Source organism: Manacus candei, unplaced genomic scaffold (assembly GCF_025592945.1).
Source record: "Manacus candei isolate 608988 ecotype Guabito, Panama unplaced genomic scaffold, ASM2559294v1 h1tg000119l, whole genome shotgun sequence".
Lineage (NCBI taxonomy): Eukaryota > Metazoa > Chordata > Aves > Passeriformes > Pipridae > Manacus > Manacus candei.
Window position 1 is genome coordinate 1,490,471 of NW_026138167.1, and position 13,128 is coordinate 1,503,598.

The 13,128-nt window shown below is 47.2% G+C and overlaps 2 protein-coding genes across 4 annotated transcripts; one reads left to right on the plus strand and one right to left on the minus strand.

Annotated features, from left to right (window-relative positions):
• The first annotated feature begins 510 nt into the window (after window positions 1-510).
• On the plus strand, window positions 511-6,570 carry GCNT3 (glucosaminyl (N-acetyl) transferase 3, mucin type). 2 transcript variants are annotated; one of them, XR_007900298.1, is made up of 2 exons: window positions 511-5,099; window positions 5,660-6,570. XR_007900298.1 is itself a non-coding variant. In XM_051770526.1 (1 exon), the coding sequence occupies exon 1, from the start codon at window positions 511-513 to the stop codon at window positions 1,801-1,803; it is 1,293 nt and encodes a 430-aa protein (XP_051626486.1). In that variant the 3' UTR covers window positions 1,804-6,570. The 2 variants fall into 2 exon arrangements, 1 of the variants encoding a protein (XP_051626486.1); XM_051770526.1 differs by having other exon boundaries at window positions 511-6,570.
• A 463-nt stretch (window positions 6,571-7,033) lies between these two features.
• GTF2A2 (general transcription factor IIA subunit 2) lies at window positions 7,034-12,219 on the minus strand. Of its 2 annotated transcripts, none has more exons than XM_051770555.1 (5): window positions 11,998-12,219; window positions 10,619-10,740; window positions 9,785-9,889; window positions 8,958-9,084; window positions 7,034-7,339 (listed from the first exon to the last, which is right to left on the minus strand). In XM_051770555.1, exons 2-5 carry the CDS (start codon window positions 10,688-10,690, stop codon window positions 7,314-7,316), a joined length of 330 nt encoding a protein of 109 aa, XP_051626515.1. In that variant the 5' UTR covers window positions 10,691-10,740; window positions 11,998-12,219; the 3' UTR covers window positions 7,034-7,313. The 2 variants fall into 2 exon arrangements, with proteins under 2 accessions (XP_051626515.1, XP_051626514.1); XM_051770554.1 differs by lacking the exon at window positions 11,998-12,219 and adding an exon at window positions 11,181-11,296.
• Window positions 12,220-13,128: the final 909 nt, after the last annotated feature.

The window sequence follows — 13,128 nt, forward strand, 5'->3', positions numbered from 1 at the left end:
CTTCCACTGCAGAGATTCCACTTTGCCCAGTTATCTCTTGCAATAATCCTTCACTAAAGCTCAAAATGCTGCAGGCCAGCAGAAAGCTTGTTGCAGCTGGGCTTCTAGACCACAGCACTATCACGATCGCTCCCTCGACCTGGGAGCTGGAATGATGGAATGATCTCAACACTGGAAAAGCAGGTTAGACCCCAAACTGATCTAGGAAAGTCTTTTGAAAACGTGCGTTACACGGGGTTGAATTCTAGAGGAATTTTCCTTGCGTTACGTGCTGGACAGGGGTAAGATGAAATATTATCTTTTAAACAGACACAGAAGATAGATAACCACCTCCAGTGCCGGTAAAACCAGAGCCACGCCACAGAGGGGGAGGAGACTCCCTTTTATTCACCTGTTACTCACCTGCGGTCAGGCCGAGATCTCCCTGTCACTGCTGCAGCAGCTCCCAGGGAGCCGCCGGTCCCGGGGCTGCCCGTGCGGGTCGGCGGAGCCCCCGAGGGCCCCGGGGCCATGCGGCTGTGGGAGCGGGCGGTGCCGGGGGCCCGGCGGCGCTGGGCGCTGCTCCTGCCCCCGCTGGCCCTGCTGGCCGCAGCCCTGGCCCTGCGAGAGGCCGCCCGGCCCTGCCCCGCCGCCCGGCCCCGCTGCCGGCAGCGCCTGTACCGCGCCCTGGAGCTGCCCCCCGGCCGCGGCATCAACTGCTCGGGCATCGTCCGCGGAGACCGCAGGGCCATCGAGGAGGCGCAGCTCCGCAACCTGGAGGTGGCGAACAAGAGGGCTCCGCTGACGCCCGGCCACTACCTGAACATGACGAGGGACTGCAGCGCCTTCAGGCAGACCCGGCGCTTCATCGAGTTCCCGCTGAGCCAGGAGGAGGCGGAGTTCCCCATCGCCTACTCCATGGTCATCCACAACAAAATCGAGATGTTCGAGCGGCTCCTGCGCTCCCTCTACGCCCCCCAGAACGTCTACTGCGTGCACGTGGACAGCAAGTCCCCGGCCGCCTTCCAGGAGGCCGTGCGGGCCATCGCAGGCTGCTTCCCCAACGTCTTCGTGGCCAGCCGCCTGGAAAACGTGGTCTACGCCTCCTGGTCCCGGCTGCAGGCCGACCTCAACTGCATGCGGGACCTGCTGCGGAGCCCCGTGCCCTGGCGGTACCTGCTCAACACCTGCGGCACCGACTTCCCCATCAAGACCAACGCCGAGATCGTGCGCGCCCTGAAGGTGCTGCAGGGCCGGAACAGCCTGGAGTCGGAGAAGCCCTCGGCGGCCAAGCGGGCGCGCTGGCAGTTCCACCACGAGGTGGGGAAGGCCATCTCCCGGACCGACATAGAGAAGCTGCCGCCGCCCCTCAACTGCCCCATGTTCACGGGCAACGCGTACATCGTGGTGACACGGGGCTTCGTGCGGCACCTCTTCGAGAACCCCACGGCACAGAAGTTCCTCGAGTGGTCCAAGGACACCTACAGCCCTGACGAGCACGTGTGGGCCACCCTGACCCGCATGCCGGGCGTGCCGGGGGCCGTGCCCCACAACGACAAGTTCCAGCTGTCGGACATGAACGCCCTTCCCCGCCTGGTCAAGTGGGAGTACCTGGAGGGCGACCCCAGCAAGGGCGCGCCGTACCCGCCCTGCACCGGCCGCCACCAGCGCTCCGTCTGCATCTACGGGGCGGGCGACGTGCCCTGGATGCTGCAGCAGCACCATCTCTTGGCCAACAAGTTCGACCCCGAGGTGGACGATGCCGCCATCCTGTGCCTCGAGGAGCACCTGCGCCACAGGGCCCTCTACGGCCGCGGGCTCTGAGGGGACCCGCGGGACCCCCGCCAGCCCTGCCGCCCTCCCGGGCCAGCACTGCCGCCCTCCCGGGCCAGCACTGCCGCCCTCCCGGGCCAGCACTGCCACTCTCCTGGGCGAGCCCCGCCGAGGGCGCCGCGGGGACACCGGGAGGGGATCCCTCTGATCCCCCCAATCCCTGCTGGGCACGGACCTCGGGGACAGCGAGAGGGGATCCCCCTGCTCCCCCCGAGCCCTGCCGGGCGCGCACCTCGGCGGGCCCCGAGGGCACCTCGCCGGGGCTCGGCGGACGGAAGGGCGGGCGAGCTGAGCTCTGCCCCCGCCCCGCGGCTCCCGCAGCCCCTCCTCGCACAGGCCGGCTGCAGGAGGGCGCGGGGCGTTTTTCCTTTCCTTGCCGAGCTCTGTTCGCAGAAGTGACCCCGGGGCTGCTGCTCGTACCCGGCAGGGCCGGGGCACGGGCCAGGCGCCTGCACGTCCTGCCAGGAGCGGAGTTGAAAGGGGGATTAATTTGCTTTTCCACGAAGCACCTGCAGCTCCCGCCCGCCCCTGGCACCCGAGCTGCTGCTCGTGCCCCACTTTAAACCTTGACTCTGTCAATAGCCATTAAAAACACCAGCCTTCAATAAAATCAAATAGATACTGAAACAGATGGCGTTTCGGTATTCTGTGTCCTGTGGTTCCCCGAGAACGGTCGTGCTCCCGGGCAGAGCCATTAAACCAGTTAACCCTTCAGCACCCCACTTCTCCGTGGGAGAGGGATGCTCATGTGCTCAAAGTGTGCAAACCTACATTGTTCCAATAGCTTCATCTCTCTTTTCCTCTCTCCCCCCCGGTATTTTTGTGGATTTTGGCAATGTAATTATCATATCCAGTAGTAGATGTGGCCATTTACATGACCAAACCAATCATCCAACAGAGTTTTCTTAAGTTTCTAGAAGCCGAAAGATTTGTGAACTTCTGTATTTCACCCACGTGTATTTTTCTCACCTTCTTATACTAAAGCTTGCCACTTTCCATGAATCCAACAGCTTCTCACTACCTAAGGGAATATGCTGAGGGATTAATTCCATTGTCTTTATACTACCAAAAAACTGGTAATTTTTTTTTCAGTAAACATACTCACCTTTATAAATTTAAGGTCTACGGTGGAGAATTATCATTATACAAAGAATATCTGAAGCAATTCCATAGCACCAGGCTACATTTAGATGAAGTTAGGACTTCAATCACACAGATCTTCAAAACATTGATTTAAATAGGAGGAGAAGACAAAATAACTAAACTTGAAAAGGTGTGTCATTGCAATTTTGTTAGACATTTTAGAGTGAACTTGGTTGTAAAGTAGTGATTTTTAAAATGCCATTATGATTTCACAGCAAACATTATTGGCAAGAACTCCAAGTACTCATAAGGAAAGTTCTCAAATATAAACACCCGAGGTATCATTGGGCATTTGTTTATTCAGAAAGAGCAAATACAGTAATAGGATTGCTGGTCCCAGGGGGGAACTCTTTCCAGTTTATGTAAGCAGACATTCGCTACAGAGATTACAGCTTTATCCTGACCTGACAGTGACACAGAAAATTCAAAAATGGTTTCGGCAGCAAGTTCAATATTACATCTCTCCATGTCTAGTACATTCTTTTAGAACAAACAGAACTTCTTTGCCTAGTCAGGGTAAGAACTGAAGTCTCCCAGCATAGCAGACTGCATCTAATCCCTGCTGCCTAATCTGATTTTGCTTGTTGGAGCTCTTTCACTTACTTTAAATTAACACATATTAGCTCAAAATGGTAAGCTACTGCCAGTGGGTTCCTTGAGGAACTGGGATATGTTCAAGTTTCTGGACTAAATCAGGCAGAGCAGGGACCCTGTGTTTCTAACTATAGCAAAGTGTTGCCTTTTTCCCTTGGAAAATGGAAAAAAGAGGTGCACGTTCATGGAGACAAAAAAAAAATCCCCATACTTAGAGTTCTAAGGAATTGCATCAAAACCAGACCCATCCATGAAATGGATGTCTGTAAGAAGATCTAAACAATTTATTTCTCAAAGAACCTTCTACAAAGGTGTTTGGGGAATGGAAGGAATCCCAGCCTGAAAAAGTGAAAGATTATTGAATGAGGGACCTCTCTATTATTTTGAAAATGTATGTAAGATATATACTTTCAAAGTTACTTACAGATTTGTTAAGTCATTTTTATCCCCTTCACTTTGTACATATGTTTAACTTCTTCAGCTCAGAAACACTGCTTGTATACACTGTTATAATAACAGTGTTTCATCTACTATTGACAGACACTTCCCTGACATGTTAGACGGACAGACAGAGACAAGTATTTAGATCTGAGGGGGGGGGAAGTGCCACTTCAAATCTGTTCTATGGTCACATCCAATTTCCTTGATCCAAAGAAAATTTCCTGGTTTTGAGGGTGTTATTACTCACAATTCATCTCAGATGATTTGGCTGCAAAAACAAAGGCCATCTTGTGCAAATTTATTTTCAACTCACCTCCTTTTAGTAGGGACCTGATTTCTTCTGAAAGAACAAGCCAACTCCCAAATTCTAAAGGTGAACTAAGACAAAAAGATTCTTACAAAGGAATGTTCTCAGCATTTCCTCTTCCAAAGACATTAGAAATGTCAGATTCATGAGTGCAGTCACATGTCGAATCAGCGATACAGAAAAAATATTTGTCTGCTTAACATTACAAATGGCAATAAAAAATACCACTCATCTCTAATAGAGAACTTTGCATTCCAGAGATCTCAAAGTATCTTAGGAATAAGATATCTGGCATCTCAGAAAGTTTGCAACAGAGCACAGAGAAATCACGTAACTTGCCATGGTTGGTTGCAGAACTGAAAAAAGAATAAACTTGCAGTAGAGTAGGACCAGCTCTAGCCCAAGGTAGCACTAGCACATCAGAACACAGGGTCACCTCCAAAAATAGCTTAAACCCCATATGAACTTCATCAGTGAAATAATGGGCTGTCCAAATTGGAAATACAGTCCTATCAGAAATATTAGCTTTGTCTAGTGAAAATTTAATGCTTCTGTCTACAACTGTTAACCAACAACCTGTACTTTAAATAAACCTCCAGTGAGGAAATATGTTTCAAATTTACCTTTCAAGATATGCATGGGAGGAGGATGAAACTGTAATTCTGAAATCTAATACCAGACTTATTTTTCTGGTTTAAACCTGGCTTTAATTTATGTTTTATTTCCAAGTGGTTTTCACTTTATTTTTACAAGAACAACTCTATGTGAGCTCCATCTGGCTTAATACATATTGACATAGCAGGTTGTCCTAGTTAGGACAGCTGAGACCAGTTCATCATGGTATGGGTGTAACCCCAAACTGTGTATTCTATGGCCTTCCATGCCATTTCCCAGAAACTGTTAGCAGTAGAGGCCTGCGAGATAGGAAGATGTTCCTGTCCTCACACCCTTTTATGGAATTCCCCGCTCTGAGGGAAGGACTGAGCATTCCTGCCTGAACTGGAGAATATATAAACTTGGAGTTTTGGAATCTTTTTACCACTCGTGGGATCCAGAGGAAGACTGCAGCTCACCACCCTCAAGTGGACTGCCATCACCACTTTTGACCAGACTGCAACAGCACTCTCACCAACAGGTTTTCCCCTCTCCTTTTACTTTGGACTCAGGGGGCCCAAAGAACACCACTCTGTTCATGCCCCAGGGTGCTGGGTTATACATTTGGGGTTTGTGGGTTAAAACCAATTGTTTGTCTGTATAATTGTACTTATTGTATTATCTTATTAAATTGTTATTCTGACTTATAATCTCTCTATTGAGTTGAGTTCATTTCCCCTGCTGGTTTACCTTTAAACCAGCACACAGGTCCACAAACAGCTCTTTTTAACTCTAGTTAGGAGGCTCTATTTCCTTCTTGCTTTGGATTTCTTTCATATTCTACATGATTATCTCTGGGATGTCCTATAATAAAAAGGTGGGTCAGTTAAAATGAATTCAGAGGAAAATAGGTAATAAATTCAGAAGAAATGAGAAGCAAACACAAATAATATGAACAAAATACCAGTAAAGTGTTTGCAGTCATGAGCAAAACTGATTCAGGAAGCAGTGTTAGGGTGTCTTTTTTCTTGCCATTAGAGTGACCATAAAACACTAACAAGACTCTCAGTGAACTGTTTTCCACTTCTACTTTTCTCCCCACCCTGAAGCTTCAGACTTCAGAAAAGCAAAACCAAGTCAGTAGTACTTTTAACTGAAATCCTCCCTCCTAAGCTGCTGAGACCCTTAGACACAGTATCTGTGCTCCAGATTGTAACTTCAGTCTGCCTCACTGTGCCAAGTCATTGTGCAAAAGTACATAATGATCCTGATAAACTCGTCTTCTGGAAATTCATCATAAATTCTTCCCGCTCTCCCTTTACTGTGTGTCTGTGATAATACCTGAAGGCAGGTATTAACAGCCCTGCCTGAGCAAACAGCTTTTACCAGGGAACATCCTGGTTTGCACACCTATGAAATGGACAAAATCCTTTTTCTTGGAAACCATGTTTAAACAGGAGGTCACCCACGGCCCCTCCTTTTCTTCACTTTCCTTTAGTTAATTTACTTTCTAAATAGAAACATCCATTCCAGTTCAACATCAAGGTGTAAAGGTTTATCTTTTACTTTCTTGCTGCTGCTGAGAAGTGGAAGCAACTTTCTTGAAGAAAATCAACAAAATAAATGAATAAACAAATCAGTCCATAACACACAGGCAAAGAAGAACCAAATAGGCAGCAGCAAATATGCTGGTACTGTAGCCAGTGAGATGATTTGTGCTCTGCTGAGTATTACAATAGCTTAGAACAACAAAGTGCAGTTCACACTTTCAGGTGTAAGTTCAACAAATCTTCCAGGACCACAAAGGACATTAATCATATGAACTCGGCAGGATTAGCTGAAATTCAAACAAAAAAATAGCAAGTGGCAAGAAAGTTATGGAGAGCAAAGCAACAAAAAGCAGAAAGAACACTGACAGCAGATTCCATTAACTTCCCTTTGCTCCCCCCTCCTTCAGTGAACTGAAACAACCTCCACGTAAGGAACAGATCCGGGACCTGGACAAACACCATCCAAGAAACAACGTCAGAGCCAAAGAGATTGTGTGCTACCAAGTTAACATCAGAACTTAGAAAATCTGGGGAAACTATATTATATTAATGATTGTTTTTAAACAACGTTTTCCAATGATGACTCTTTCAAAAGTTTTTAAATAAAAGTTTATTACAGAAATTATTTTGAACAAAAAAGGCAACAGTATCTGTTGTAATTTAAAAAAAAAGTAATGTTGTATTCATGCCCTATAAAGTGAACCGAAGAAATGCTACAGGTATTTCTTCTGCTGTCATTCTGTGACGCTCTCTAGTATGGATTAACTCACATCTGCACCACAAGAATTCAGGATGAACAGTCTCTTTCCATGCTTCTCTCCAGAAAGTGCTGCATATTAACAGAAAACATTGCAGACGACCCACAGTTCTGTTCATTCTGCAGTATTGGAACCAGTGTCTAGGAAAGAAAAATGAGAATGAGACTAATACATACCCCCACTGAGTATGAAGAGAACCAAAAGCATGTCTAATACCTTCCCCAAGTTCAAAAGCATTCCCTAGGCATTTTAGAACCTGTTCTGCACCTCCCCAACTTCCCCCACTGCCCTCACTGTCCTGCATGAACTGCTTGTGCTGCTTCCCCTCAGTCAGCCCAGCACACAACTCCAGGGCTGTGGACACACACCATTTGCTATGAACACATTAAAATACTAAAAGCTTTGCTCTAACTTGTAGTGATACACAAACACTTCACTGCAGTCAGCCACAGGCACATCTGCTCATGATCTACTAAAGAGAAAGGCTTTTGCACACCCAGCAGCACAAGCTCTGATGGAGTGTGGGCTAGAGCTTAGTCTGCACTTTGAAATAGGTGCAAGAATGAGCATGATCTTCATAAACCAACTGAGAGCAACTCTCTGTTCTGAGCTTTTGTCAGAACCAGCAATTAACACCAGTGCAACTTCTGATAATATACTGTTTTTAGAGCTATGGAAAAGGTATGTCACTCCAAAATGGAGAATGACAAGGCAGTGTTTACTGTGTTCCTTCAGCAGGACAACCTCTCGTGGGAAAAAAACCCCTGTAATGTTAATAGCAACCTTAAGTTAGCCAGTTCTTTAAATCTTATCTGCACACTTTATCAAGAGTGAGCAGGATTAATACTTGGAAAGTAAGGTTTCTTCCACTAGCTATAAGTACACAAAAAAAAAAATAAAAGGTAGGATTTTATGCTTGGCTGAGACCAGAAGTTGAGAAAACAATAAATTCTGTCAGCTCTTTAGAACTACAACTTGAAGTGATTATTGTAATCATGCGAGAATCAGGAAGCTATGAAGAACTTGTTTCAGAGGTCTGTGGGGTATTTAAATAAAGCTTTTCCCATTCTCAGTTCTTCCTTTTAGCATCACTCTCCAAGGACAAAACAAGTGGCACCATTTCCCACATTTTTAGCAATATTCTCTCACATTAATGGTTTTAAAAGTTATAAACCAGCTTCCCACAAAAGTCACTACATTACTTTTTCCAGTAAAGAATTTCAAGGAACACTGACAAAAGTAATCCAGATATTACTTTTTTTTTTACATCCAGAATGTAAACTTTTGCAAGCAGTGTACGTACAATGGACCTGTCAGACAATATATAAGTCTTAAAAACATGATTTGCAAATGCTGGCATAAGCTTCTCATGTGCTTGTGTCTCCTACTATCAAATTCAGCAAAGGATTGCTTGACAGTTTTCTCAGACAACTCCTTGCTCAGACTGTTGAAGCACTCTTTGGATTTAATAAAGCACGGTGCTATCCTAACAAAGAGGTTAACAGTAGGGAAACCACCACACAAAAAGTACCACTACTGACTTTCCCATTGCTCTAGTATGTGCTTCCCAACAAGAGGTGCACAGCAGGCTCCAACACAGTCCTACCTCTGGGAAGCATTTAACTTGCTTTTGTTTCCTCTCTCATCCCATGTAAAAGGGACTGCAGAGCTCTACAATCAATCAGACATTTGGCCAAAGCTTTCTATAAATGATCAAGTCTTGTGTCCCAGCTTATTTATATCATATTCTATACTTACTTTTTCCGTCACATGCTACAATTTTCACTTTATCCACTTTCACAAGTTCAGTGACCTCCCTAAATTCAACGTCATTCAGTACAAATGTCCACACGTTGTCACAGAACCTGTATGTATTCAGAGACCCCTTAAAAAGACAAGAGATATTTTCTGTAGGACACACCCCAAAAGCAACAGAAAATATATTAAGTATCTACTGAATTATGTCCCTTCTAGAACTAGATTTGCCGTAAAGCCCCCAGTGAACCTGAATGCAGACAACAATTCTGAGGGAAACTGCAGCTTAAATGCCCTCCAGTGGCTGAACTTTTCAAGACCATGACAGTCTACCCAAGGGGAAGCTGCACAGGGAGGCCAAGAAGTTTTACAACCTTTCTAATGTGCATAAAGCATAAGAATCAGAAAAGATTTCTTAAAACACTGGGCCATAAGAAAAATAACTTACAGCAGTGATCTTAACAAGATGTGAAGTCTGCAGTTGTTGAAATAACACACTAGTTTAGATAAATCATGACAAAACTGCCCTGTGTGACATAAAGGGGTTCACTCATGTTTGATGTATTACTGAGGATGTCTATATTGCCCTCTTCCCTGTTTTTACCCACCCACCAATATTTCTGCTTTTTGCATTCTTTCAAAAGATCCCTGGCAGAATAAGGGAACAAGCCTCACAACTGCATGGGGAATACACATGTAAACAGTCATTATTTCAGCATCAAAATGGACCTGCTGAAGTTTTTGCTAGGAGGACACAGCTTTTAATGACATTCTGCATCAATACTTAGTTACTGTATCTCAGGAGAAACTTTTATACGTGATTATCTTACCCTGAAATTCACTCTGTTCCTGACTCGTTGTGCCAGAGCCGAATTTATAGCTTTATCAAACTGAAGTAGCACCTGAAGGGCCAACTGAGGTGTGATTTGCTGAGACTAAAGTAGTTTCAAAAAAAAAAAAAGTTTTGAGTTGTTTCAAAGCAAACTCAAACTTGCAGTAAAAGTTAAAAAACATCAAAACAAAGTTATGAAGCTCACATAATGCAGATCTCTAGAGGAACAATTTTAAAAAATATTACATTCCTGTGTTTATTTCCTTCTTTGTATTTCAATTCTAAGAGAAGAAATGATGTGCTATGATGATTTTTTGTGCTACGCAAAGATTTCTTCTAATAAATATTCACTGGAAATAAACAGAAGTGCCGTAAATTGATTACAATGTTCCAGCTTAATCTGGCTGTTCATTTACTGGCCACACAACAGGAGATCATGCCATTTACATAAGACATTCTCCTTCATCCAGGACATAAAGAAAAAAACATGTCAAGTGAATGGAGGACAAAAGGCTTTTGATTTCAATCCGTAAGTTTTCCAAGCCTTGGCCATAAATGCCCCGATTTACAGCAACTACAGAACTGTTTTAATAACTAACCCCTGTTTGTATTGAGCTGATCCCCATCCCACACACCTGTGTGAGCTAGTCCAGGCTCCCCTGAGCTGATCCCACACACCTGTGTGAGCTAGTCCAGGCTCCCCTGAGCTGATCCCAAACACCCCACACACCTGTATGAGCTCGTCCAGGCTCCCCTGAGCTGATCCCACACACCCACACACCTGTGTGAGCTCGTCCAGGCTCCCCTGAGCTGATCCCACACACCCACACACCTGTATGAGCTCGTCCAGGCTCTCCTGGAGGCTGTTGCCCAGCGTGGTGTTCCTGTACAGCTGGTATGCCATGGTTTCACCGGCTCATCCACGGCCCTGCACCGGCGGTGTCCTCGCTCTCACTGAAAACAACCAACCAACCAACAATAAAGAGAACCCTGTCCCGGCACAGCGGGGCCAACACAACCGGAGAGGCCAATTCGCCAACACCGCTGCGGGAACCGCAGGCATTCCCAGCACAGCCGGGCCCTGCGCGGCCCCGGGAGGTGACGGGAATCCCGGGCATTCCCAGCACAGCCGGGCCCTGCTCGGCCCCGGGAGGTGACGGGAATCCCGGGCATTCCCAGCACAGCCGGGCCCTGCTCGGCCCCGGGAGGTGACGGGAATCCCGGGCATTCCCAGCACAGCCGGGCCCTGCTCGGCCCCGCGGCCCGTCCCGGCCCCGCGCCCCCAACACGGGCGGCCCCGGCCCCGCCGCACTCCCCGCACCGGGGAACGGGCCGGCCCCGGGAAGCCCCTTCCGTGAGCCCCGATCCCGATCCCGGCCCCGTTCCCTCCTCACCGCTGCTCACGGGCGGAAGCGCCGCGGCCCCGCCCGGGCCGGCCCGTGACCCGGAAACGGAACGGGCCGATCCCACACGGACAGACACACGGACAGGGGCCGGTCACACACGGACAGACACACGGACAGGGGCCTGTCCCAGACGGACAGACACACGGACAGGGGCCGGTCACACACGGACACGGGCCTGTCCCACACGGACAGACACACGGACACGGGCCTGTCCCACACGGACAGACACACGGACAGGGGCCGGTCACACACGGACAGACACACGGACAGGGGCCGGTCACACACGGACAGACACACGGACAGGGGCCGGTCACACACGGACAGACACACGGACACGGGCCTGTCCCAGACGGACAGACACACGGACAGGGGCCGGTCACACACGGACAGACACACGGACAGGGGCCGGTCACACACGGACAGACACACAAAGAGACAGGGGCCAGTCTCAGACAGACATACAGACGCGCAGACACGGGCCGATCCCACACGGACAGACGGACACGGGCCGATCCCACACGGACAGACAGACACGGGCCGATCCCACACGGACAGACAGACACGGTCCGATCCCACACGGACAGACGGACACGGGCCGATCCCCCGCGCCCGCTCCAGTGACCCCCCCGGCCCTCTCGGAAGGGCTTTATTGACAGGCGGTTCCCCCCCAGCAATAACCGCCCGCACGTTCCTTCGCAGGCCGGTTTGTCACCCCGCGACCCCTCGGAACACAGGAAACAGAAGCTTATTTAAAAAGAAAGGGTCATAATATTCTTAAGAGGTAGGTGAAGAGTCTGGTACTTACATTTTTTTCTATTAAAGGGGCAAAGGAAAATAGTCACATCGGTGAAGAACGGTAGCAGCCAAATCATGCCAGCTCTGTTATCCGTGATTCACAAGCTGTGCTCTGTGATTACTGCAGCTCCGTTGTGTTAAATCCTGCCCCTTTCCCATATCACACATACTAGAGTTTACAGATACTAACTGACAATGTAATCCTGCTCTGGTAACCCTTTATCTACCATTCAACCATTAGAGCACCCCACTGTTCAGCCCTGTCTTGTTAATGATGACTAAGAAACACTGCAGAACTGCAGGAACGTGAGCATCTGTCCTCCATGAATTCTTCTTTATAATTATTAACCTGGAATTCCATGTCATAAATATTAACTATCAGCTGTGCAAGCTGAGCAAGGAGCATGGTAAGAGAAGACTTGACTTTTGGAAAACACTCCAGCAGCTTCTTCTCAGATTATTTTCAATACTTAAAAAAAAAAGTCCATTTATTTTAAATCAGAGTAATCTGGGCAGTCCAGATTGCAAAACTGAAAAAAGATCTAGTTGAGCAAAGAATGGTTTTAATGTCAGTGATCTCAGTCATGCTTGAAGGGAATCAGGAAAAACCAACATAACTGCACCCTCTTCTCTTCACAAATGCCCTTTTTTCCTGTTAGCTCAATATGGGGAATGAGACATGATACAGGGAACAGTGCAGTTCAGCTTAGAATTTTGAAGCTAAGAAAGCTGCAGCACAGGTCTTTCAGAATACAAACACTTAAATATTTGTTATATTTCAGAATGCTACTCTGACTAAAACCAGGTGTCTTTAAAAAGTATTAATGAATTAAAGCACTTATTTCAAGCATCTGCAACAACCAGTCGGTGAAACAAGTCCTCTATAGAATGACCTGCATTCACAAGGACTGAGTAAAAATTTTCACTGAGAGCTTTGTAAGACTTTGCAGTTACAGAAGGCACACCAGCTGTTATCCCTCTCCTCTGTTCCTCACATGAGGCTTTTCTGAGGGAGACTGGAATGACTTGAGAATTAAAGTCATCTCCAAAAACAACAGCTTTTGAGAAGACATGAATTTAAACCATTTTTCTAGACAGTAAATGTTGTATAAATCCGTAGGATACACCAACAAAAATTTGA